This window comes from Aulonocara stuartgranti, assembly GCF_965226115.1.
Source record: "Aulonocara stuartgranti genome assembly, chromosome: 9".
In the NCBI taxonomy this organism is placed as follows: Eukaryota; Metazoa; Chordata; class Actinopteri; order Cichliformes; family Cichlidae; genus Aulonocara; species Aulonocara stuartgranti.
In genome coordinates, this window is record NC_138960.1 from 7,691,656 (window position 1) to 7,718,451 (window position 26,796).

General features: G+C 41.1%; 2 protein-coding genes across 6 annotated transcripts in view; one reads left to right on the top strand and one right to left on the bottom strand.

Annotated features, from left to right (window-relative positions):
- Window positions 1–788: 788 nt before the first annotated feature.
- waca (WW domain containing adaptor with coiled-coil a) lies at window positions 789–24,553 on the bottom strand. Of its 2 annotated transcripts, none has more exons than XM_082545536.1 (13): window positions 24,243–24,553; window positions 24,011–24,041; window positions 23,007–23,199; window positions 14,048–14,139; window positions 13,292–13,407; window positions 13,077–13,192; window positions 7,466–7,717; window positions 5,094–5,216; window positions 4,776–4,924; window positions 4,328–4,452; window positions 2,537–2,732; window positions 2,325–2,452; window positions 789–2,237 (listed from the first exon to the last, which is right to left on the bottom strand). In XM_082545536.1, the coding sequence occupies exons 1-13, from the start codon at window positions 24,281–24,283 to the stop codon at window positions 2,168–2,170; spliced, it is 1,632 nt and encodes a 543-aa protein (XP_082401662.1). In that variant the 5' UTR covers window positions 24,284–24,553; the 3' UTR covers window positions 789–2,167. The 2 variants fall into 2 exon arrangements, with proteins under 2 accessions (XP_082401662.1, XP_082401661.1); XM_082545535.1 differs by having other exon boundaries at window positions 4,776–4,927.
- A 1,733-nt stretch (window positions 24,554–26,286) lies between these two features.
- The window catches only part of mpp7a (MAGUK p55 scaffold protein 7a), a 67,073-nt gene continuing 66,563 nt past the window's right edge, over window positions 26,287–26,796 (top strand). For 2 of the 4 annotated variants that reach the window (XM_082545475.1, XM_082545476.1), the window contains exon 1: window positions 26,287–26,621. The gene's annotated coding sequence lies outside the window, so the exon portion shown is untranslated. The remainder of the gene's footprint in view (window positions 26,622–26,796) is intronic. The other 2 variants (XM_082545477.1, XM_082545479.1) reach the window with 1 other exon arrangement.

Here is a 26,796-nt window from a genome sequence, read left to right on the forward strand (position 1 = left end):
CAGTTACAATAGACAGCTAAAAAAAAAATTTAAAAAAATCCTGTTGATGTGTTTGACTTTATGTCACATATTTGATCAACAAGCTTTCACGTGTTGGGCAATGACCACAAGAACGAAAGAAATAAAAGCACAAGATGGGATCAGAGTCTACACAGCTGACTGGTAATCTTATTGCTGAGCTCCAGTTTGCAATTGACTGGTGTGTTTGATTGCAGATGCATTTAAGAGCATCTACTGTGAGCCACAGCGGGTTGTTAATTCGGCTCAATCACTGAACAAAACGAGACAGGCACAGTTCGTCCCAGTTTACATGTTTACTTAACCATTAGGCGTTTCACGTCAGAGTTAAATGAAAGGAGGAAAATTAAGCTTGCAGCACCATCAAAAACCCAAGAACAACATGGCCCTGGAAAGGCATATTTTATTTCATTTGTCAATATACTTCAGGAAACAATATACAAAGCAATGATGTGGTCACCTTTTACTGAATGTGTGGTGCAGTTCACTTATCAATAGATAGTTATGGTGGGAGAAATAAACAGGCCTTTGCAACTGAGGACCCTGCTCTTCAACAGTGGGAAGCAAACAAACGAGAGGGGAGCAGGGCAGGGGAGGACGGGGACGTGCCAGAAAAATCGAGTGTGTGTGTCACATGCTTGTTGAAGATAATCTTGTTGGGATTAAAAAAAAACAAAGTGGGTTCAACAGGTGAATGAGGCTTAAGACTTTCAACAAGGCACTAGCAAATGAACCAAACCTAACACTCCAAGGAAATAACCAGTGCTCGCTTTAGTTTAACATGTTTATTACAATACATACATTTCACATTTGACCTCTTGTTACCCTGCACTAACTCAAGAGGTGCTCCACATACACACCCACCCGCCTGCCTCTGACCCGCTCGCAGTTGTGATACATCTCCTAACCTTGGGTGCTTTTGGGAAAAGAGAAAAAACCCAAACAAAAAAAAAACAAAAAGTGTGGATATTGTCATGATTTAGCTCTCATCACAACAACTCTTTATAAATAAACCCTTTTCTTATGTTTAATTAAAACTGCACTGCTATTAGCAACTGTACAAAGGAATGAACCAGTGATGACACCTGAATGTAAAAAACAGGAACAGAAACAGTGGGAGGGTGCGGGAGAAAAAAAAACGGAGGGGTGTGATGTCTCAGGAGGAGGTGAGGCAGGGCAGAGGCCAGGGGAGTGGAGCGGGAATGGTCCAAAGCAGCACGCCATCATGTCTTTTTTTTTTTCCCCCCCCATCACTCACTCATCACACCATCAGGCACTGTTTATTTTCAGACTGGGAAATGCAGGGCCACCAGAAAGCTGCAAAACGAATCAGTGAACCACTGGAAGCACAGACCCACACAGAGGGGATGTCTGCCACGCCTAAGTACATGTTACAGTTCACCACGAGAGGGTGGAAGGAAGAGAATCTAGACAGAGTAGATTTGAAGAAAAAAAAAAATTAAAAATTAAAATAAAACCCAAACTACATCGACGACAGTGTGTTATGCTTTATGCTAGGCTTCTGTGTAAATAAATGCCTTCAAACATCCTCCTCTGTTTCCACGCAGGTCACACATGCTCAGTGGTTCAGCGATCTATGAACTGACAAAATGAAGCTGTAAAGTCTGCTGACCAGTTAACATGAAGGAAAAGGCTAGCTAATGAATGTAGCCGCCTAGGCGTTGATTAGTCTGGATGTCAAAAGCTTTGATAGGCATGGCTTTCCATGGCTTCAATCTACAAAACATATTTACAACATAGATAATAACATCTACAAGAAATCTACACCCCCTCCCCGTCCACCCGCCAGCCACGGGTTTTTACAAAACAAAGTCTTGTAAATTGCCCTCCCCCCTTGCCCTCATCCTCCCACAACAGCTCTTCATTTCTCCCTCTTGGATTCCCAGCCCAACGGTCCAAAGCAAACCTGACTACAGCTCCTGTGTGTGTGTGTGTGTGTGTGTGTGTGTGTGTGTGTGTGTGTGTGTGTGTGTGTGTGTGTGTGTGTGTTTTTAGACTGGGCTCAAGAGGAATTGAAATTGAACAACCCGTTCTCCCTCCAGCTTCCGACTATGTGCAATGGGTCTCCCCACCCCCACCCGTCCCCACTCTTCTCCGACACCTGCTCCGACTTGCAAATCAGAAGTTCTCAGACCATAAAAGAATTCTGATTCTTCAGCTTTTCAAGTTCTTTGATTTGCTGTCTCAGAAACAGTATCCTGTGGGGAAAAGGCAGAGAACAATGAGTTATGTGCAGGTGTGTTTTACATCATTAACAGGGACTCTTCTAAAACACAGACCCTCACCTCTGCTCACGCAATGTTGCTTGTATTTCACAGACTCTGACCAAAGACCGCAGGTTTTTGAGCTCGGTGCAGTTCTCGGACATGCAGATGCTGCCCATGGTGTGAGCTTCTTCACGTAGTCTTGATGCCTGTGAGGGTTAAGATGAAAATCATTTGAACGATGCTTTCATGAAGATGTAGCCAAAACCTGTGGAAATGTTAGTGGTACAGACCTGCTTCTCTGCGTGTTCGGCGGGCCATCCCTGCACGTGTTTGATAAGGTTCTCGTTGAAGTGGGCAGCCAAGGTGGGGGTGAAGGAGCAGGAGGGTCGGGCTGCTGAGGGGGCAGGGGGAGCGGAGGCCGAGTTGGAGGCATTGCTGCTGCTGGAGGCGACGTGGTTGGGACCTGGGGAGGGACTCCTCTGACTGCTGAAGTGAGCACAGTGTTGGGGAGAATGTGAGCGATGTGCATGAACAAACTGGCCTGTGACAATCATACAGCAGTGGAGAATGCATGAGGTAGAATGCTGAACATGATAACGTGAGTTTCACAAGGTGTCTTAGTATTATAGTTACAATCGATAGATCAACATAGTACGGTGATCTAGAAGAAAGCTGGCACATTAATGGAACAATATACTGTTTGTGTGTGCAGTGTGAGATTTTCAGGCCTTTGTTTGACACTTGTGAGCAGCATGCAGGCAGCTGACTGATGTCAGGCCAGATCTATCTGGTTCTGTGCTGATTTGCAACAGCCTGATGGTCAGCTGTCCTGGAATGTGATCAAGTGTTTGCAAGGGTCCAAGTACAACAAAATTATTGTTCTGCTTGGTGTTAATGTGCACTTTAAATACGCAACACAATTAACACAAAGCACACTGGCTCGAGCAAGAAACACTGTCAACAGCCTGTAATTTGAACTTGCTAACTCATAATGCTAGTACAGTAGTTCCCAAAGTGTGGGTTGGGGCCTCCCTTGGTGGGCCGTGATAAAAAACAGAAGTACAGCCTGAATTCAGTCTGTCAGATTGGCCAACTCTGTTGTTGTTTTAAGGAAAAGAAGCAGCTTGACATGGCATAATAGTAACTCTACCCAAATAGGCATTTAAAGCCACTGCAATTTACTTTGGGTAATTTGTACAAAAATAGCTCTCTAGAGTGATGTGAAGCAGTACTTCTGATGGAGTGAGTGATGGATCTCCCCCCTCCTAAAAAACTGAATTCGTCCACTTGATTGCCTGATTCATGCGAGACTGAAATGAAAATATGGTTTCAAGACCCCTGAGATACATATTCTGCACAAAAATGGGATAAATGCTGAACTATATTTACTTTGCTGTGCTGCACTCTAAACTCAGTATGTTACCATGGATATACGTCAGCGTTAATTTATAACAATGTCAGATATAACAGAAGGTTTTGGATTAAGCTTAAGCCCCTTTTCCATTAGCACCAACTCGGATCTCATATTCTGACTTTTGGAATTGGATTTTGAATAATATCTGCGAGAGTCTGCATGTACAAGAGTTAAGCTCAGAGGAAAGTCATGTTCAAACCGGTTCACACTAACACTAAATACACTTCACGCAGTAATGAACACCTCCAATCAAATGACTGTTGCACAAAGTAAATCAAGACCTAGAAATGAATCAAAGAGCAACTCACTGTTCCATCAACAGCCAGCAGAGGGAGCAACAACACCACAAAATGAAAACTGAAAACAGCTTATAAGAGTGAGTGCATTTTCGCTAATGCAGAATTTCCACTCTCTGATAGCAGATGTAGATGAAATCAGTGCCCAGAGATTAATATAACTCTAACAAGATATGTCTTAATTACTTGTAACCAATTCTGCCCTCAAGAAGGGACAACCCAAGCTTCATGAACTCACGCATATTGACACCTAAACCCAAAAAACATCCCTTGTTTCTCTGAGAGCTCACCTACTCATCATTCATGTCATAATTCCAAGCAACCCCCCAAAAAGTGGGATTTATAAAATGAACTGTTGTACAGACACTCACCCTTGGCGCTGGAGGGTGCGTGGGGAAGATGTGGTCGCATCATAACTGTGCTGCTTATCGCTGGAGAGGGGCTGCTGGGATGTGGGCTGGGGGTGAGATGCCTGCTTTGCTGATGGCGTGCTTACCTAAAACAACAAGACAAACAACACGTCATTTCACTGAAACAGACTACTGATATACACAATGGCTTAATCTGAAGCATGTCCGTCTATCTCACAAACAATACATGAAACAGACTGACAGTGTCAATCGTGACTGTAGGTGGATATTTAATAAATTCAAAAGACTTTTCACACCTGTTAACATTCTTTGGAAAGCATTTCACGTTCATAATTGCAAACTATTGATTTTTTCCCCCTCCTCTGACCTTTTTTTCCCCCCTTGGGAAATATTCAATATTCACTAAGCTGGGAGTTTTCAGTACCTGCCTACTATCCTACTATCTTACTTTTGGCTGTGTGATGACAGGCTGTGTGCTGAGGAGGGGCTTTAGAGGACCAGCGTTGGTCTGTGGTGTGCTGATCCTCGGAGACACATAGGACCTTGGCGATGAGGCGTCTGATGTTAATGACATTGGTGACTGGTTCGACTGCTGAGCTGCTAGACATAAACAAAACAACAAAGTCACTCTAGGGAATCAAAACAACTTCAAATACAACTTCTAAGTACCTCACAGGAAACACACAGGAAGCCGACGCAGTCATTTCACAGCACACATAAGAATACAGTGGTGGTATAGAAACACTTGTGTATGAGCTTCATTTACCTTGGTTGGATAGTTGAGCAGCTTGAGAGAGGATAGTAGTGATATTGAAAGCTGACGGTCCAGCAGTGAGGATCTTATGAAGCATAGACTGTAATGAAGCTTGTGTGACGGCAGCTGTGAGAACTACAGAGAAAAGAAAATGGACACGCGGTTAGAACTGATGACACGAGTCCTGCTACAAGAATAGTTTAGATACTGCACTGCAGTAAGTCTGACAGTCAAAACTCAGATGTCTCCTATAAGCTGGTTTAGAAATTAGAAATAAAAGCAGAGCCTATCAGTTGTGTGTTTACAGTGTTTCTGGTGGGAATATGGTGGTGATCAGTGTTATTCAGCACAAGTGATCCTGTTCATTAACCGAGATCAACTCTATGCTGTGCAATATGACACAGTATGCACGTCCATATGTCTGCTGCTTTGATTGTCAACGGCATCTCTGAATAGTGAAACCCACCTGTGAGAATATAAATGCGAGGACATAACAGGCCCTCATTTATCCCTTTTTTGTCTTAAAATATATATATATAAAAATATTTTTCTCCTGTATGTTTGTAAATGAGATGTCACACATAAGGAGAGGGAAAAATCTTAAAACTTCAGACCCACACTGCTCTCTCATCATATATAGCTCATTCACATATATTTGTAACAGAAGGTAACAGGGAAATTTGATATACATACATATAAAGTACCTTAGCCCAAGTTATTATGCTACTACAAATACACCCCACGCATAACCTGCTACCACAGACATTTGAATTATTGATCAAAAATTCTCTACACAACCTCAGAAGCCACTGACATCAAGACCAGGAAGTTTCTGACCATGCATGGAGGGTTTCACCCTAACTTCAGCACCCTGAGGCTGTATGCTAAGCTTAAGGAAGACTGGTGAGTGTCAGTACCACAGTCCAGGATGAGATAACGAACACCTACGAATACATCAGGAAGATGGCCCTAACTGCTTAGTGAATACCTCAGGCAGCAGAAACCCAAGAGAGAGGGGCAATAGGAGAACCATCATGGAAGGACAGGCCCCTGCATGGTATGTGTTACCAGCAAATAGAGGAAGTGGCTGACATCCAGAAATCCTACCAATGCCTGGACAAAGCTGGACTGAAAGACAGCACAGAGGCAATAATCATGGCAGCATGGGAACAAGCTCAGAGCACAAGATCCATAGAGGTTGGGGTCTACCACAACAGGCAAGACCCAAGGTGCCCCTGACGCAATCCAGCACATAACAACATGGTACCCCATAACCAAGTGGATGGCATAGAATATAGAAACATCTGTGCAGAGTATGGCCTGAAAGTCTGGAGGTCAAAATGGGAGACCACCCCTTAGGGTGGTTGAAAATGAGCTAAGCTAAGATCCTGTGGAACTTCCAGATACAGACGGACGAAATACTGATGGCTAACCAACCAGACGTAGTAGTGGTAGTCAAGCAGAGATGTCCGTGGTGATAGACATAGCGATACTGAATGACAGCAACATCAGGAAGAAGAAACACAAGAAGCTGGAGAAGTACCAAGGGCTCAGAGAAGAGCTTGAGAGGATGTGAAAGGTGAAGGTAACAGTGGTCCCAGTGGTAATCTGAGCACTCAGTGCAGTGACCCCCCAAAGCGAGGCAAGTAGCTCCAGAAGATCCCAGGAACAACATCCGAGATCTCTGTTCAGAAGTGCGCAGTCCTAGGAACAGCAAAGGACCCTCAAGCTCCCAGGCATCTGGTAGAGGACCCGAGCTTGAAGGATAAAGACCGCCCGCAGGGGTGAGAGGGGAATTTTTTTTATTGAAGTTCCCACTACTATGCCATGGTTTACACCATGAGCTGGTACCACAGTGACTCACACTTGTAAACATTGAAACACCATTATCTTCATCCCGACCCTGGAACCTTGGACTTGACAGAGTCTATCAAACTGAAGCAGGATGACTTCTAAGGACATCTAGCAGCCAGCATCTGGTACATTACAACACATTCTAGACTTAGAAAAGTCTGTGCTGTCGTTCCCATTTTACAATTAATGCATCTCATACCACTCTGACAGCTGAATCTTTCCTTTCAGTGTCACATGGTCAGATACCATGTTCTCATCTAGCAAACTCTTGCCGTGAGGCATTCTTCATCCAGACATCAGCTATGCAAACAGCACCACACTGACGATGTCGAGTTAGGACTCTGTGCTCAGACTGACAGGACAGATTATGACAAAGCTTCTAACAACTGTGTCAGAACAAAAGCTGATAACAGTAGTTAATAATTTCAGTGCCTTCTTGTAACCAGTGGCCATCAATCACCGTCTCTGCTGCAAGTTGAATGTAGACAAGTTGAATATGTCAAGCGGCTCTTAAATCTATTTCTTCTTACCTTCGTTGATTTTTGCCATGTCCACACTGGCATTGTTGAGCTGCAAGGCAGTCTGAAGTGCTGGGAGAAGCTGTCGAAGCAGGGTGGGGTCCTGGAGGAGCGGAGGAGCTGGGGATTGAAGGACTGGAGATACGGGTACTGTAGACGCCGACGACCCAGGTGGGCCTGATGACGGATTCAAGCTCCCAGAGCCAGATGACGACTGAGACTGGGTGGCAAGTGCTGCTGCAGGCTTTTCCACCTGGGCAGACTCTGTGGAGCAAAAAGATAAAGATGCAGTGTCAAAGGTGGAAGTCTGAAATCCATTTCCTCCAATAATTTATGGTCCAACATAAAACACAAAACCTTAAAAAAAAAAACAACAACAACATTCATCTGAAAAAGACCTGTCTAGGAACTATCGTTCACTTTCCAGCACAGGGTGATATGCCAATAAGTGCAAACAAGCCACTGTGATAGCTTCAACATTTAACACATCCCTGCAAGTGAGACACCTGGTCAAACAGTCAGCATGTGAATGCTGCATGCGGTTTTGTTTCTGGTCTTAGTACTTTAAATCAGTGTTGTGGCATTTGATCAGGCTTTACAAGACTTTCTGCTGTTCCAGCTGGATTTTATAGATTGTGTTTCAATGGAAGAACAAGCACTACGCCAACACCTTCAGAGGCCTGTGCATGACTGGTTACAGTATGACTGCCCATAAACGGGGCAACAATCTAAACAAAACTGAACCCTTATGATTCAGCTTATTTTTTGTTGGTCTGAAAACCAGAATTCAGAATCTAATTTTTGTCATTTAGTTGTTTATATTAAACGTTTCACAAAGTGAGATGTTAACTTCCTGTATGGTTGCAAACGTAGTAAAAATGATCACAATAATAATTTTAATAGCTGTCTTTTGAAAGACTACAAAGGAGAAGAAGAACTGTGACCAATGTCAGCCCTGAATGGGGCTATTGTATATTTGCATTACTAATATACAATAGGGTTGGGTGATTGGACGAATATATCGACTATCAACGATAGGCTGAGCCCATCGGCAATCGTTTTTACAAGAGTGATTTATTTATTTGCCCATGAGTAAGTTTGCTAATAATGATGGCGTTAATAGAAGCGTGCACCCAAATGCTTGTTGATGGAGTTGATGGAGCTGCAGAAGCTGGTGATAGCCTAGCATACTCAGGCAAATAGTGGACACGTACGTGCTCATGCGCATGTACGTGCTCATGCAAGTTGTGTTTGAGTACTTTGCTCGCACTATACATCTGCACAAGCGGCACACCACTTTGGTTACATCCTTAAGTTTACCTCTTTCATCCCAAATGGGCAACTTGATATTTATTTCAGTGATGTCAGCGTTAACGTGCCGTCATCGTGACTAACGCGATTAACAATTAACCCATCTGGAGAGCAGGCTGAGTCAAAGTCCCCGAAATGCAACGCATTTCGGGCAGTTTGTCCAAAGTTTGTTCATTCTGCGCTCCAGATGGGTTGAGCTGATGACAGCGTTAATGCTAACAGCCCTCATTTTTTGGAGAAATTAGTTGTCCATGTTTGGACTCTCGTGTTGTAAATGCGCAAATCAGTCCGTGCATGATTACATTGCTCCGCCTATCAAAAAGTCAGCGCATGCGCAAATGTATCGCCCGTCGTCGATTATTGGTTGGAAAAGTTTTACATATCGCCCAACCCTAATACACAATACTAGTAACATGGACTGCTGTAGTGAAGCATGCCACTATATGATGATTTCATGTGTTCATACAGTCCTGTTCCATAACCCTCAGGATCATTTAAGAAATTCCACATGACTGTCTACTGCACCCCACCTCAACAGTGATGGCGCACTGCGAGAGACCCTACTTAGGCAGTTCAAAAACCCGAAAACATTGAAAAAGGGAAAGTTTTTCCCTTTGCCATCAGAACGTCATGACCGAAAATGACAATGAAATGCACATTTCTGCACAGATTTGGCCTTTTAAAGGCATGGGGTCCTAAACTTTTGATCAGCTGTAAAACAGCCTGTTTCAGTTTAAGTGTTGTTTTCAATAAATTGGATGCTCAAAAAAATGTTTTGTCTCACTCTCATTTCTTCTTGTTGCATGTTGAAGCTCCACTTGGAACCTTGTTAAGATCCAACCATGCAAATATGATTTTTTTTGCCATTTTTCAAGTGGTCTTTAAGTTTTGATCAGGACTGTATTAGGGCTTGAGTAGGTTCATTTTTGTCATTTGGCCAATTTAGTCTGCATCCTTATAAACAGGTTCAACACGCTTCAACTATAACTACCTTGTGAAGCACTAAAAGGAGACTCCGCTTTCATTTTTACAGTTTTATAAAGGTGGTGAGAGTGATATACAGACGTTCATAGACTGAAAGCTTGTGATTAGCGAGCGTAGTGCTGTGGAGACCTGCGGCTGATAAGCACCAATGTGGAAACCTCTGTTTTTGTCTGACAATTATCAGCTCACAACCCATCCAGAAGCAATGACAGGCAAGCCTAACGTCACTGTTGTTCACTTTGATCTTTTAAGCGTGTGTTATGAATGCTTGTTTGGTCATTTTTTTTACAAGCTGTAAGCATCCTTCATATAATTGCTTCATTACAGCCTGTTAGTTTTTGTCCAGGTAAAGACAAAAACTTCCAGGAGGTAAATTTTTGCACTAAGCAAGTGTGTGATCACCACGCTTTAAATATAGCAGCAATTACCACCTGCTGGGTGTGTCTGGACGGTTAGAAAATGTTAACATATTACACAACATAACTGTGTTTCTGTAAATCAGAAAGATTTAATGAACAGATCTGTCAGGTATGTCATGTACTCCTCTGTTAAGCAGGAAGCAGTATAAGGAGCGGTTATTAGATATTCAGAAACAGGTTATTCATGATAAATGACATCCTTTTCTCAGTACACCACTTCATTACATGTTTGTTTACTTTTCAGAAGATTACTACTGACAAACGCTCAGCAACATTTTGCCTGGAACTAGCTTGTAGCAGCCTTGCTTAAATTCCTATCACAATAATAGAAGACAACCACGCTCCAGGAAATCATTTACCAGATTGTTCAAACACACAGCATCAGGACCGGCCCACTCAAATAACTATTTCCATCTACACGCAGACAAGTTTTCTGTGTCATTGAGAAATAAGCCAATAACACAGGGACAATAGGCAGACTCGGCAACAGATTGTGTGATTGTGATTTTTAAAGAACACAAAATCTCACATGATGGTGAACAAGTATTTAAAAAAACCTCTTTAAAACTTTGCGCATCTTATTCATATCTGCATTTCAAATTTAAAGTGTGCACAAACAGTCATGCAGTGGTCACGACTTTGGCCTCACAGAAGGACGTCCTGGTGTTTGTGTGTTCTCCCTATGACTGCGTGGGGTCTCACCCATAGGAGGCAACTGCTGATTTGAAACTAGCTGTAGGTATGAATGTGAGCACTAATGGTTATCTCTGCCTCTGCGTTAGACCTGTAAGAGACCAGTGAGCTTTCCTGTACCCTGCCTTTTGCGCCAGAACTGTTGTGATAGGCTCCAGCCCTCACACAAAACTGAACCGAATAAGCAGTAAAGAAAATGGATCGATGATTAGTGTGCAAAGATGAAATTATTTGGGTTCACGAGCAGCTCTAGTTGTGCAAAACAGCTTCATACAAAATAAAAACCTTCCCTGATGTTGGGTTTGGGTCTCTCTGTGAGGCAGTGTAATCAGCCAAAGACTGTTTGATGCTTCACTCTGTAACACAACTGTAGTTTATAGATGTGGCTGTAGTTCCAGCATCTCTAGCGTAGGATCTCATCACAGTCCCTGTTTTTCCAGGGCTCAAATACATATTTATCAGGGATGTGTGTGAGTAACTGACTACTCGATTTAATACTGCTGCCCCCGATACTTGGCAAGAGAAACTGCAGTCTGTTAACCTAAATACATTTTATTAATGACTGATCTTTGGATCTAAGACGTTATACAGCGACTAGCTGCAGCTGCAGGCCCAGCAGATGGCAGCACCGGTGTAGCTATGATGGAAACTTGTGAGCATAAAAGATCATTTAGAAGCTAAAAAGTCAGATGGACCAGAGGGAAACAGAATATTCTGACACTGTCTCCATTCAAACAAAGCAACACATGTACACATTCAGCACAAACATGTGGACGCTAACCTGAAACAAAAGAAGGCTGCTAGAATTAGCACAGCTAGAGACCCTACAGCCATACTGCCAACTGATACTGCATGTGCGCACAGCATAGAGTGCATAATATTTTACACGCAGAATTAGGGCTGTCCGATATGACCAAAATCTCATATCCCAATAACTATATATATCACAATATTGATTTTTCTGTAAATTCAGTTAATCTCAGGCAACTCGACTTGTGTGAAGTGTTTTCTGCTGGGCGTTGTGTACCTGGAGTCATGTTTTGTGACCGATGCATGAAACTATATATTTTAGATACAAGTTGTAACAGCTGCCATTTTCTTTGTGAGTATTTATTACATGGCGTGCTGCCAGGAAAACCCTGTTCTAAAGTTTGAGTCAAAGGTTTATTTTGAGCACCTGACGGCTCTTTTTTGCTTCTCATCCGTAAACTCTCTCCATACTCTCTCACGTGATTCTTGCGTGGGTGGTAGAGAGAAAAAAATATTGCCATTAACAGTGTATTTTGCAACATCACGAAACAAACGATAGTGTATAATATGAAACAACAGATGTTTTCATATCGTCATCCGATATATTTCATCATATCGCACAGCCCTACGCACAATAGCATTTAAAATATGCATCTGTTGCTGAAAAATGTGATTATTAGAACGTGGTTCTAATGGACACTCCATCTCACTGTGCTCAATTTACTACTCATAAAATTTGGTGATTAGACTGATTTTTATCTCCCATTTCATCCACTAGTAAATTGGTTGAAATAAAGACCATTAATATTTACCAAGTGGTATTAAACGCCAAGTGCTTTGGCAACTTTTGCCATCCAAATAAAATAGAAGGATTGTACAGGATTGCAATGGGAGTTCTTCGGCTCCCTCAAGAATTCCACTCAGAAAGTAGTCCCAAATCTTGTAAAAAAATGCATCTCATATTATCCAGTAGGAAAACAATGGAGCGATTTTGCAGATAAATTACTAAACTCAAAGTGACTGCAGACTCGACCCAACTTGGTTGAGCAGACAGAATTTCAAAATAACAGCTATAATTAGATAAACTGAGATGTGTTCCCTTAACTTCACAGCAGAAATTAATAGCTTTGAACTCAATTAGCTTCAGCTCACTGCCACAGTACACAACGTAAAACCTCAGCAACACTGTTCAGTCATTTGGAGCCTCAGTAGCTTGGTAAAGAGTTCCTTAGCATTGATCCACCAGAGAGCACCTCAACACTATCATTACCAATGAACCAGTAATAATCTTTAAATGTATTTTATTTAGCTGTGTAGAAGGACCGTTACTGATAAACATCTGCCATGCCAAGCAAAGAAACAAACACACACACAAAAAGTAAACAAAGCAGTTTTGACATAGTATGATCATAAATAGCAGACCCGACTAGAACAGTGCATGATTTAATAGTGTGTGGAACACTTACTAGGTCCAGTAAAGCCAGGGGCTGCCGATGCTTGCATAGCCTCCCTTCTGTAGTCCCTGTCCTTTGGGAAACTGTTGACAACAGCAGTCTTTGTTGCCTCTTTTTGCCTTTGTTCTCTATGAAACGCATACAATACAAATTAACCATGCATGCATTCTTTATGTGACAACACTGGGACAAAGTCAAAGCTTATATAATGAAATACTTTTAGCTACCTCTCCAGCCATTCTTTGGGCTTCTCCCACTGGGACACTTCTGTCCTGCAGTTGTAATAGTATTTCTTTCCAGAGGAACTGATGTGCTCTGACCAGTCATCACCAGGTTCATAAGGCTGAAAAGAAATATACATTTAGGAACATGAAGCCAATGAGACAGAATGAAAGTGTGTGTGTGTGTGTGTGTGGGCAGGTTCTGATGTAAGAACTTGTAATACAATCTGAAATGTACAATAGATATTGGGGTGAAAGCAGAAAGCCTAGGAAGGCTGTTTGCAGAGCAGCTTTGTAAGAAGGAGGAAGACTCATTCTAGAGACAGGTTTGGCTGTTAAGGAATCAGATTGAAAAGGGTTGCTTTTTAAAACATTGCTGTATTGTCACTGAAGTTTTTTTTTCTTCTTCATTTCCATCATTTAGAAATAACCTAACAAATTTAATCCAATATTATGAGGTAAACAGATAGAAAAGAGCAGAAACTTGAAGCTTACATATCACTCAGAGAAAAGCAAAGTAGAAATAACTTCAAATAAAAGCACAAGTTTATGAGTGTAAGAGGAGGATTACCCTGATTTATGTGTGACATGTAAGGGAACTTAGATGAAATGCAAGTACCAAAAAACAACACTATTTTTTTACACCTGTGAAATGACACATCAGCAGGTGCTGCTGCCAGGAAACAATTCAGTCTATTGCACAGGATAGACAAGACTTCGGGCCGTTATAGCTTCCTGTGTTAAGGAAGAGGCGATACTTACTGTGTCTGAGGTCTTGCTGGGGTTAGAATGCGAGTTGGAGCTATGAAGGGAACTGTGATTGTGAGAATTTTCCTGTGGAGAATAACTGGTCCCTGCAATGAAACACAGCACAGCAGAGGGAGAGATCCATGAGTAACACACAAAAACACAAACAAAGTTCACTGGCATCACCGAGTGTTTGGATGAAGCAGACTGCGGCAAGCATCAATGTTCTCTCGGCCAACTTAACTTCCAGGTTGTACTTTAACAAGTAAGCTCCATTAATGTAACAGTATTGGTATAATTTATTCCAGCTATGTGGCCTATCAAATAATTAGAAACTTAAAAATCTGAGAATTAAGCTGCCTACTTGATACATTTGAAGACTGCCAGCACTTCAACAGGTAACAGAACAAGTACAACAATCCGATGGAAACAGTGAACCTGCTTTTGGATATGAACTCTCTCATCTTTACCGAGATGCTACAAGAGTGTGCATTTTGAGATAACATGCCATAACATTTTTAAACTGCTTTGGTGATATAACTATATGTCAGTGAGGCAGAACAGCAGGCAAGGTACACGTGACAGAAAGGCCTCTGGTGATCATTGTTTCTGCACATGCAGCATAAGGAGATGAATGACTCAGTGAGCATCACTCTGTATAGACTAGATTCTCTAGCGGTGGACACACAGGCATCACTACAATATGCTACTGGTGCAAAATGAAAGTTTCAGCTTATAAACTTTACTAGCTTGTAAATCATCTCATTTAATAATTTTTATTAAAAAACCTGACTAGCATCTTAGGTTTACAACCCAAGAAATAATTTGAGCATATTTCCAGGATAATTTTTGTGACATACGGCCGGTTAGACAGATCAGTCCCATCCCATACTAACACTATCCATTTAGAAATTACACCCATAGTCTCTTATTTACAGATGCTCAAAAGCAACTGGACAACTGACTGAAAAGCAGTTTGTATCATTTCACTGGACCTCTCAGGTCCAATGCAATGTGGATGCAAGCGAAGGCTGAATATCCAAAACAGACATATTAAACAGATACTGGGATCCGGTCTCAATGCCCGACCCTAGAGCAGGGCGATATAGCCAAAAATATTTATCACGATATATATTTGAAAATTTGCGATAACAATATGACTGACGATATAATTGATGCGAGACAAAATACAACTCCACAACTTTACTAGCGCAAAAAAACCCCCAAAAAAAACCCCCCATCCATTTATTTTCACTTAAACAAGCAGCTGTTTTTTTATGTGCATTAGAGCTATGTAAAAATTAACAGTACAAAGGAAAATTCCCTGCTGAAAGTTTAACCAAAAGGCATTTCCAGTAGAAATGGGCTGACATACCCTTTGCATAACATGTATAATACCCACTGAAGTTAAAAAGCGGTGCTCTGCAACATTAAACTGCAGTGTGCCAAATAAAAAAGTCAAATACATATTTTTCGGACTATAAGGTGCACGGGATTATAAGACACATTAAGCAAAACAAAGCAGTCAGATAAATCAAACTTTATTGAACTCATTCTTCTTGCTTCGTCCACTTCTGTACCATTGATTCATTAATGCGGTTTTCTATCACAGCTGCTCTATTCCCATGTTGTTGCAGTATATTAATGACTAACCTTCTATTGTGGATGGATTATCTCAGTTGTTCTCCTGACTGAAGTTTGGTCCGTTTGCATCCTGCCATGCAATTGCATTTGTCTCTAACCATCAGGAACCTTCATGTTAACTTTTATCGAGTGGAAAAGTGTTAGCGTTCATCCTCCAGCTTCACTGTTTATATTATGCTAACATAGCTGTGTCGCTAGTGATCACATTATATACCACCTAGCCCAACTTCAGTAACCTTACAAACGTCACTGCTGTTTAGTTTCCCGTCTTCATTTATGTTGGAAGTGGTAGCAGAGCTGTACGTTTGAATTTTTTCAGAAATCTCTCAGTCAGAACGTGCCATATCATGCTTAGGTAACTAGCGAAACTAGCGAGCTAACATCCACTAACTTCCTGCTAACTTCTAACTCCGTTAAATGTAATAAATTCTGTTTTCATGGATACCTGGATGTTAAACTTCATAGTTACACCTGGTAAAGCAGCAATGCTGATTGTTTTATTAAAGATGAAAGAATTTAGACAGTTTTTAACTCTCAGTGATGCTGCAGTGTTCGTTTGACTTTGGGACCTGAAGTGGACAGAGTTTAGGACCCAGATTACTCCCAGATTTACGAGCACCTTAGTCTGACAAATACGGCAGTAATGATGGCCGCTTGCATGTTCTACCAAAAAAAAAAAAAAGAAAAAAAAAAGTGCTTTTGTGGGTATCTGACAGACAAACACCAAACCAGTTCCACATCACTGAAGTGGCACCATTTTTACAAACCTATCCGGTCGTTAAGTCTGAAAGTCACTAGCCGTGTCTGGGCCTAAACTCCGCTGCAGGTCCATATATCAAACGATCACTATGGCATTACTGAGAGTTGAAAAACTGTCTAAAGTCTTTCATCTTTAATAAAATGATCAGCGTTCTGCTCTACCAGGTGTAACAATTGAGTTTAACATCCAGGCATCCATGAAAATGGAATTTATGACATTTAACGGAGTTAGAAGTTAGCAGGAAGTTAGCTCGCTAGCTTCTATCTAAATACAATATAGCATGTCCTGACTGCGGGGTTTTGGAAACAAATTAAAACGTACAGCTCTGTTATCACTTCCAGCATAAATGAAGACAGAAAACTAAACAGCAGTGACATTTGTAGGGTTACTGAAGTTGGGCTAGCTGGTATATAATGATGTGCTACGTGACCGCTAGCGACACAGCTATGTTAGCATAATATAAACAAGCTAACCTTTTCCCCACTCGATAAAAGTTAACGTGAGTGTTCTCGGTGGTCAGGAACAAATGTAATCACATGGCAGGATGCTGTAAAAGGACCAAACTTCAGCCAGGAGAACAACTGAGATAATCCATCCATAATACGAGGTTAGTCATTCATATACTGCTGCATGGGCTGGGCTGTAGTTACTTCCTAAGGTTTTAAAAACTGAGCTTAAATAAATGATTAGCGGTAATAAAACCGAGGGAGGTCAACAGTGATCACTGACTGTGCTTTTTGAGGAGGAGCTTTTTGAGATTAAATAGAAGAAAATACAAAACATTAAACATGTTAACAACACAAAAGCCATGTTATACGCAGACTACTTTAGGCCCGGAAGTAGGATTCGTCACGTCATCACTTAACGACCGGATTCTGGTTCATCCGTCTCACTCAACGATCCACTTTCTCCCTTCTCATTCTCTGTTGCTGCCATGCTTTTTCGGCCATGTGCGGTATGAAAACAAAGGCACTGCGCATTTTACCCATATTCTATCACGATATTTCATTTTCTTATCGTTGCCTAACATTGTACCGGTATTACCGTGAACGGTATAGTATGGCCCAGCCCTACCCGACACTATACACACCCTCCTCCCACCAAAACCCCACCTGCCAAATACCTTCAAAAGTTGCCCAATTGTACTGTAAAAAAGATGATAATTAAATAAAAATAAATGCACAAGGTCAAAAACTAAGAGATATATTGACACTTTCGTTGACGAATAAAAACGAGATGAAAATGATCAGGAGAGATGAGAGCCAATCAGAATCACAATTAAGTTGTGTAGAGAGGCGGGACGAGTTAAATGAGTGAACATGTGGAGTAAGTTTCACTGGTTGAAAACAGGATATATTTCAGTCAACTGAATCAACTTTACATTTAGTCTACGATAATCTTATGATATTTAGTGAACTAAAACAAAGAATTTAGAATCCCAAACTAAATTTTCTGTCAAAATTACACTGTCGGACCAACTAAGTATCGGTTCACACGAACTCAATCTGTACCAAATTTCTGTACCAGAGCATATCTGGGTTTGAGGGAAAACAAGCGCAAGACCATGTTATATCACTCAATGTTGAGGAAATTTTTTAAATTCACCAAAGCACAGTTAATGTCTGTCACCAACGTGTAAGAGGACATCATCAGCTTTACTGACATCTTCGGGTAGTTATGTAGTTGGCTAAGGTGCAGTTTTCTTCCTCCTTGGCTCTTTCCTCCATCAAGTCAAGAAATGTCAACTCATCTGCTCGTGCAAAATTAATTTCATCCTGTGTGATCAGATGTTTGTGCATGTTGGAGCATTGGGCATTTTCCCCTCTTTGTTGTGATCAGTGATTACTTAAAAAAGTACTCCATTACACATCACTCACTGAAGAAAGTGATTAGTTTAACAACATTACAATACTTTGTTTCTCTGTAAAATGACCTGAAACCCTTCATCTCAAAATTACCATCAACCTCTGGGGCGCCTCTGTCAGTGCGCCCCAGGGTGGCTGTGGCTACAATGTAGCTTGCCATCACCAGTGTGTGAATGTGTGTGTGAATGGGTGGATGACTGGTTGTGTAGAGCGCTTTGGGGTCCTTAGGGACTAGTAAAGCGCTATACAAATACAGGCCATTTACCATCGACCAATTTAAGCCCGAGGCTACTATTTATGTATCAACACAAAGCTGGCAACCCAAGGCAAACATGAAAACCAGTCGCCACAATGATTCTACTTTGGAAGCATGAACAGGTAGAAACAGGCTGTAGCCTCACAGCTCATCCCTTTGTTAGCTGTTGAAGTTCAGTGTCTGTTTGCTAGGCTGGGGTCAGCATTTACTCAGCTTTAATTTGTGCAATAAAAGTAATGTCCATATACACGCTGTAGACTGTGCCACTATTTTGCTTCTCTTGGACAAACTGAAATCAGCTGATTGTAATGCAAGTGGAACCGATAAGAAAAGTCAATAGGCAAGCAGACTAACAATTCCAAGGAATTGAACTATTGGGATTCCGATCTCAACCATGAACTCTTTTTTTGTCACAAAATAAATGTACAAAAGAAAAAAACGCAACTCAAAGAATCCAAGTCTAATGAGATCTTCAACTAAAGCACCGACTTCCGCATGAGCGACCATAAAAATAGTTCCATAGCAGCAACAAATGTCTCTAAGATTAACAAATCCAGTTTGATTTTTACAAACCAACCAGAACTAGAATAAAAATAGCTTTCAATACCCAACACTGTCAAAGCAATTATGACAGAACAGGCAGCATTTTTTATCTACTTGTTATTCTGCAAGCTTGCTTAGACATGGATACAGTAATTCCACAATAAACAGCAGAAAGCCGTGAAAGATGAAAAACTTCTAGAAAAATCTGGAAGCAAAAACAAAATAATAATTTCAAGTCCTATTAACAATTTGCTAAAACTCAAAAATAATAAAGTTCATATCTGCTAAAAAGATTGAGTTCAGCAAATAATAATAGTAACAATAGTAACAATACTGCGACACAGCTATTCAGAAGAAACTGCAAATAAGGAAAACATCATACAGAATTTAAGACCGATTGTATTCCCTTACTGAAACCTCCAACATGTCAGTATGACATATCGACATATTAAAAGTGTTGACTCAATCACATCTAACCGAACACAAAAACTGCTACAAAACAGAAACAGGAACCATAACCAAAATTTAGATTTTCTACAGGAGAGAAAAAAAATACAAACATACTGCCCAGTGGGTTATTTTTCCTTGACTTAACACATCTCTGCGCTGTCACATCATTTCACTTAATTTGGACTGGTTCTTTCTACTAACCCTCACAATGCTAAGTAAGAAGTGTCCACAACTATTTACTCTGAGGCCGTAAAAGTTTGTGAAAGGATTCCGATACGAGTTGATGAGTCAGTGAAGCTCACCTCTGATGGATGACAGAGATACTGAGATGAGTTGAGGATCGCCAAAACTTTGCCCATCAGTAAGCATTTTAGTGAGAGTAACACTGCTATTAGCTGGTTTCAATGAAATTTTCTTTGAGGCCAACAATCCACTCATAAGATTTGCGAATGTGATTAAAGTATTTATCAGAGGCAAAGTGTGATGTTTAGGACACTCAAACACCAGCTATCATAACTTTGTTTATAACCAGCTGTTGTTGTTGTTTAACCAGCTTGTTGTCAGCTGTCCACAGATGGAAGGGTAGCATTTCTTTTCCGTTTAAAAATCAGTAACTGCGACAATGTCTGGAAATTCTGGACATTGTTTATGCATGTTTTTGTGTGTTAATAACTTTAGTTTAGGAAACAATGTTTCAGGTGGAGAGTAGGAGGAGAGCAGAGATGAAAAAGGCAGATGACACTTTAAAGCAGTTTTTAAGGCAAGTTTGTTTAGAATGTTTATCAGATTTATCTGGTATGGCACGCTAATAATATTAGCATTTTTCATTTGAGAAACCCAAGAATTCAAAGCCTTAACATCAGCTTCACTGAGAACACACACTGTCCCTTCAAGTGTTGAGTTGCTGTTTTCTGAGTGAGTTCCTTGCCAGCTGTAAATGTAAATTTTCAGCTAGCAGGTCTTGTCTGAACGCTTTCAATTTCACATCTTTGCCTGTAGGAGACTATAATCTTACAGAGAGAGAAAAAGAGAAAGCAGACCAGGTGTTGCTGTTCAGATTGGATGTCGGTCCATCTCTGCAGTGCTCCAGGCTAGTTATTTTGCACTGATTCAAACGTAGGGCTTCACATTATTAGACTGCTGTCATTGTCGATTCTCCCACATTAGAAATGCTTTATATGCAGAAATCTAATTGGAGCACCTGTAATCCTGCACTGAATTTTTGGCTCTGTGGTTCATGATGGAGAATCTTGTTAACCCTAAACTGTCTATGCATTTGTCTTCGTCACAGTAAAGACTTCATGAAACGGCATTTTAGAAACATTTCAAATAACTGAAATTGCAGATCAAACATTGAGGGAAAGACAAGACACACAGTTTGTAGGGGTATGGATAGGGCTGGGTGATATGGCCTAAGATTCATATCGCGAAATAATTTGAAGCATGTGCGGTAACGATATATATCGCGATATATTCTTTTCTTCTGTATAACGTATTTCCCACACTATAAGGCACACTTAAAATCCTTTAATTTTCTCAAAAATCGAGAGTGTGCCTTATGTATGAATTCTGGTTGTGCTCACTGACCTCAAACCGATTTTGGCGTGCATAAATCTGTTAAAAATGTTTGATGGATTGTCAGAGCATTACGGCTGCCGTAGTGAGGAGCTTCGCGGAGTAATCTGGGTCCAAAACTCCGTCCGCTTCAGGTCCCAAAGTCAAACGAACACAGAGTTAAAAACAGTCTAAATTCTTTCATCTTTAATAAAATCATCAGCGTTGCTGCTTTACCAGGTGTAACAATTAAGTTTAACATCCAGGCATCCATGAAAACAGAATTTATTAAATTTAACGGAGTTAGAAGTTAGCAGGAAGTTAGCTCGCTAGTTTCCACCTAAACATGACATACCATGTTCTGACAGAGATTTTTGAAACTAATTAAAACGTACAGCTCTGCTACCACTTCCAACATAAATGAAGACAGAAAACTAAACAGCAGTGACGTTTGCAGGGTTACTGAAGTTGGACTACCTGGTATATAATGTTGTGCTACGTGATTGCTAGCGACACAGCTATGTTAGCATAACATTAGCACAGTGAAGCTGGAGGATGAACGCCAACTTTTTTCCACTCGATAAAAGTTAATGTGAGGGATTCTGGTGGTCAGAGACAAACGCAATCGCATAGCAGGATGCTATAAACGGGCCAAACTTCAGTCAGGAGAACAACTGAGATCATTCATCCACAATACGAGGTTAGTTATTAATATACTGCAACAACATGGGAATAGAGCAGCTGCGAGAGAATTCAACATTAATGAATCAATGTTATGGAAGTGGAGGAAGCGCAGTTTTTGGCTTTCCCCATATTTCAAAAGTGCTTCATCTCTTTGCTATGACTGTTGCCCGGCATAATTTGCAGATGATTATGGTTGTAGCCGCTGCGATGCTTTCGACCAAAACAGGCGTAGCTTGATGACATCATCAACATGCGCTATCGCGATAGAGCGGTATAGTCAAAATCTATATCGTTGGCCAAATTTATATTGTTTATATCATATATCGTTTATATCACCCACCCCTAGTATGGATACACTTCCTACACTTAAAAACATGCAAAATGGATCTTTGGTGCTGGAATGTAATGAAATGTGGCCAATGCCTAAAGGTCAAACAAGTTAGCAAACAGCTGTTTTCATCTGGAAAAGAAAGACACATGCTGTCCTTATATTGTGAGAGCCTATCCATCATGTGGCTGCTTGCATGCAAACTTGTGGCACTGTTACTAGTGTTCAAGTAGCATTAGTTTGCTGTAGTGACTTTTTACAGAAAAGTGACCAGGACAGCTGACACACTCCGATTCCAGAGAGGAGAGCATGTCTGAAAAGGAGCTCAAAACACCACAATACTCCACGCATGGACTCAACTGCTTGCGTGCCAGTTACTCAAAGTTTACCAAAAAAGTCCACTTTGACAAAACTGTACTGAAATAATGTTGTTAAAATTAGCAGTTGACCAAGGCGAAGAAACAAAAGCAGTTACTCCCCTCCACAAAACGTGTCCTTCAAGACTTGAATGTCTGTGCAGAGTGTGGTCTTACTCTGGTCTGAACTTTAACTGTACTCGCAGAACATCTACCTGTGAGGTTGGAAACCACGATAACCATTCATTCAATCAAATGCAACCTGCAGAGACTAATGCTCAGTGGTTAAAATTAAAGCACATAGCAACAGCTTAACAACGCGTTTATTTTAAATTTGTTTGTTCAAAAACTACCACGGCCGGATTACCCACAGTGTAAAACCTGACAGCTGCAGTTTCAATACTGAAGCACTTAGTTGTAAGAAAAACAAAAAAACAAAACAGCGCCTCACTAAGAGAAAGAGCACCTGTTTCTGGAGTAATTAAAGAGAGCAGCTTTATTTCTTTCTAAACTCATTTTATTCGCCGCTCTCACCTCCATCCCTGTCTCTGGCGCGGTGCGTGTGGACACCCTTTGCTCTACTGTGTCCCGTGCTGTCGATGTGCTTGTTTTCAGGGCTGTCAGACCTCCTGAGCATCTTGCAGGGAGGGGTGACGTCTGAAGAGTCTCGCATCTTGTCATGCCGGTGGTCCCCTCCTGGATGGCTCTTGGATGAGTATTTGAGAGTCTGTAAACACAAATCAAACGCTTTACTAAAAACCTCACACTTAAAATAGGCCTACACTTCTGTTATCACCATTAGCAGGTTTCTAAAAGCAGCCATGGTGAGCAGAGTCCTCAGCTCTTGAAAGTACTGTCATGTCATTTCATTCAGTTTGAATGATGCAGAAATTAATTAGCACGAGGAAATGCATATATATATATAAATCGAGCAGCTTATTTATCGACTTCGTCCCTTCTATAAGCTTATATTTAACAGCCACGTTAATTGTGCCCGTATTTCTGCTCATAACAACGTATGCATGCAAACTAACACATGTTAAATGACGAAGTAAACAACATTTTATTCGACCTATGAGTATTAGCTCGCCATTTCACTTGGCTATCGCGATTTGAATTAGGTAGTGAATTCACTGGTTTGCTGTATAAATATCAAACACTTTGATATTAAGGAAGCTTAACTGGCTATATCCTTAAAATGACAGATTGCGGTCAGGCCCTAATCGGACTGGCTAGCAAGCAAGCTAACAGTAACAATCTATCATTAGCTTTCAGCTGTAATAAAACTCGCCCGTACCTTTTTCAAAACAGCCGACTTCGACGAATATGTTCACTCTGTCAAGTCTTTACTAGCAATGCTAACGTTAGGATATATTTACAGGGCTTAAATGGAGGCTTTAAGCAAACCTTTCTACTTTTTGTGTTATTTTCCGCACTGACTGGGGCCTGTTGTGCTCTCCAGAAGCCTGCACTAGAGTGTCCATTTTAATCTTATTTGCTGCTAGCAAGCTAGCAGGAGACGCTTGGCTAACAAGTACCTGATAGGGCTGAGAATCTCTTCGGTCGCACCTGCAAAGAAAAAGGAAACAGTTGTGAATTTTAAGCTTCAAATGTCAATGTTCAGAAATCGGTGAAAGCCCCGCAGCGAGTGAGGGATACAAGTTTCCACACAGTTATTTTGGTTTCAGTAAAAATGGCGGATTGTCAAAGCGTAGCTATGAGGAAAAGGAAAAAAAATGTGAATAAGTAAGGTTAAAAGGAGGTGTTTACCCATCGCCGAGTCTCGGTTGTTTCCTTGCATACATTACCATCAATGCCGTGTTAGTGTGATTGGAGTGGGATGTGAAAGACTGATAACTGCACTATGTTTTCGTGTTGATTCAGCGACCTGAAATCGCCAGTTATTTTTCAGCCTAGCTTCTGGGTATTGCAATGCTAAATCGGCTGCACTGGTCGAAAGAGCGCCCTCACTCAGTCCATCTCCCACTCTGGCTCACAGCCGTGTCTCTAACAGCCGAGCAAACGTAGCAGAGAAGCTGAGCTGAGACCGGGGTTGCCAGATAGGCCACATCCACCACTAGGAGCACGCCTTCGTGAAGTCAGAAAATGTTTACCAAGTCATGCTAATAACATTATATATGTGAGGTTTTGTTGCTCTCTGCCATGTACATATATTTGTTTTGACAGTTTTAAGCTAATACTGTTAATTTTACTTTAACATTACCGAATGTGGATATGTAAAACTTACACATAAATTATTTAACGGCGCATTAAAATCACCTCGCGTGCCAGCACTATGACGTCACTGATAAGTATTTGGAAAAATAACGAGTATATATATATATATACATTAACTACAATTTTTTTACAGACCTGGCAACCTAGCTGCAACCGCTGCAACTACACACACCCCCTTTTTATGGCAACATCCGGGCCACAAAGCGACTGGAGTCCCCTCAAAACTTGCAAAAACGTGAATCTGTGTTGCTGCATCGGAGAAATTACTATTTTCTACCCAGAATTTTGATTTAATGCACGTGGCTCTTGTGGTCCTCCATACTGAATAAACGATTGTGAATAAATATCATGTTGACAGATCTGAGACTGCCAGTGACTTGTTCTCTCCTGACATCTAGTGGTTGTACTTTGACATCGCAGGTGATATTCATCTAAGCGTCAGCAATCAATAAAACTGCACTACCTAAAACACGGTTTATGGTATACCACAAACGACTGGGAAGATTTTGAATGACTGACTTTCCTTTGTCAGATTAACAAATGAAACAGGGGCCATTTTTTTTAATTACTGTACTATTCTACTTTCAGTCGACTTTTTAAAAAATCTGTCTGTCAAAAATTTATGAAAGGGATATAGTAATGATAAAAAAAGACAAATCCAAACATAAATATATAAATCCCCAAAGGAATCGTTATGGACTATAATAAACGCGTACTACGTGAAGCCATTTCCTAACACAGAGTTTGACCAGGTTGTATTAAAGTTTCAGAGTGAGTAGCTGTCACAAGGGGGCTGCAGGAGTCCATTGTTCCCAGACAATGCAGCCCACATCATATCCCAAGCCCGAGGACAAAAGAAGCTGCAGTTAAGCATTTTGGCTCACAGTGCAAATTAATGTGGGGACAAGAGGCCACAAACAGGGGGTGTTTCTATTGTTAGCATATTTCAGGAACTTTTTCACACACGTCCAGTGTTGCGTGTGACCATGTGTATGATGTCTCCGAGCTATATTAAAATGACATTAATTAATTAATATATTTATTTACGTATGTGTTTATTTGTTTTAGGAATAAAGCAGAATTAAATCAAATCACTTCTGGCCCTTCATTGGGCAACTTGTTGCTTTCTATCTTAATATGACCGATAGGGGGAGATATCACACCACTTTTATGGCTCTAGTAGGAAAGGTACAAAAACTCACCTGAACACTAGATTCTTATGGGTTTTGATTTTCTAGTTCCGTTTTTTTCAGCTTTTTTTTTAAATAGAAAAAACAAAACAAAAAAGTCCTACTATGATACTTGTCGATAAATGAAATACTTCACTCGTTATGATTAAACTGGCACACATAACCTTTGCCTTGGATGCACTTCTGTAAATTTCCCATCAATGTGTCCATAAACATATTTCCTCAGCGACCTGATTTTTAATTGTAATTGTGCCTCCTTGCTTACTACGGAAAGGCAAGTTTACAAGGCGTTTGCGGATGACGGACAACGAAAACAAGCCAATTAAAATGTAGACTGAATCTCTGGACACACCTCGATAAAGCACTGACCAATGAACGAGCGGATGGGGTTGCCTGGGTGGTGAAAGCTCCGCGCGGCACAGATCTCAGAGCAGCTCTGTGTTGTTGCACGCCCTCCCGCTAACGCTGTGTCTAAATATACAAACCGCTTCCAAGTCAGCCCCTTGACAGAGCACTTTAGGATTCTTGGAGAGTGGCACCGTCTGCCGAGGCGTAACGTTTTGAAAGCTCAGCACACACCGCAGAGAGCGGGGATGAGTTAAGGGTCTACAAAGGAAAGAACAGACGGTTTTAAAAGTGGGAAACAAAACCAGTGAAAAGTTTTGCCCTCGAAAGAACCAGTGGAGTAGCTACACCGTGGCCATTCAACTCCGAACTCCGAGTGAGTAGAACCAGCACGTTATTTATCCTCACAGCTGTCAGAACAATGAAAACAAACGAATATATTTGCATTTAAAATAAAAGCTGCCGTGAATATTGCAGTGGTTCCATGGGGGAAAAGCGTAAGGCTATAGGTAGCGAGACTAGCCGTGTAACAGTGTAATAGCGTTGCTTTG

Excerpts from the sequence above, each read along its gene's own strand:
- waca (XM_082545535.1), bottom strand. The coding sequence starts at position 24,283 with ATGGTAATGTATGCAAGGAAACAACCGAGACTCGGCGATGG. Across the intron at positions 7,718-13,076 it reads CCCTGGCTTTACTGGACCTA|AGTCTGCCCAGGTGGAAAAG; the intron begins GTAAGTGTTCCA and ends TTTGCTCCACAG. Across the intron at positions 4,928-5,093 it reads TGCTCAACTATCCAACCAAG|CAGCTCAGCAGTCGAACCAG; the intron begins GTAAATGAAGCT and ends GTTTATGTCTAG.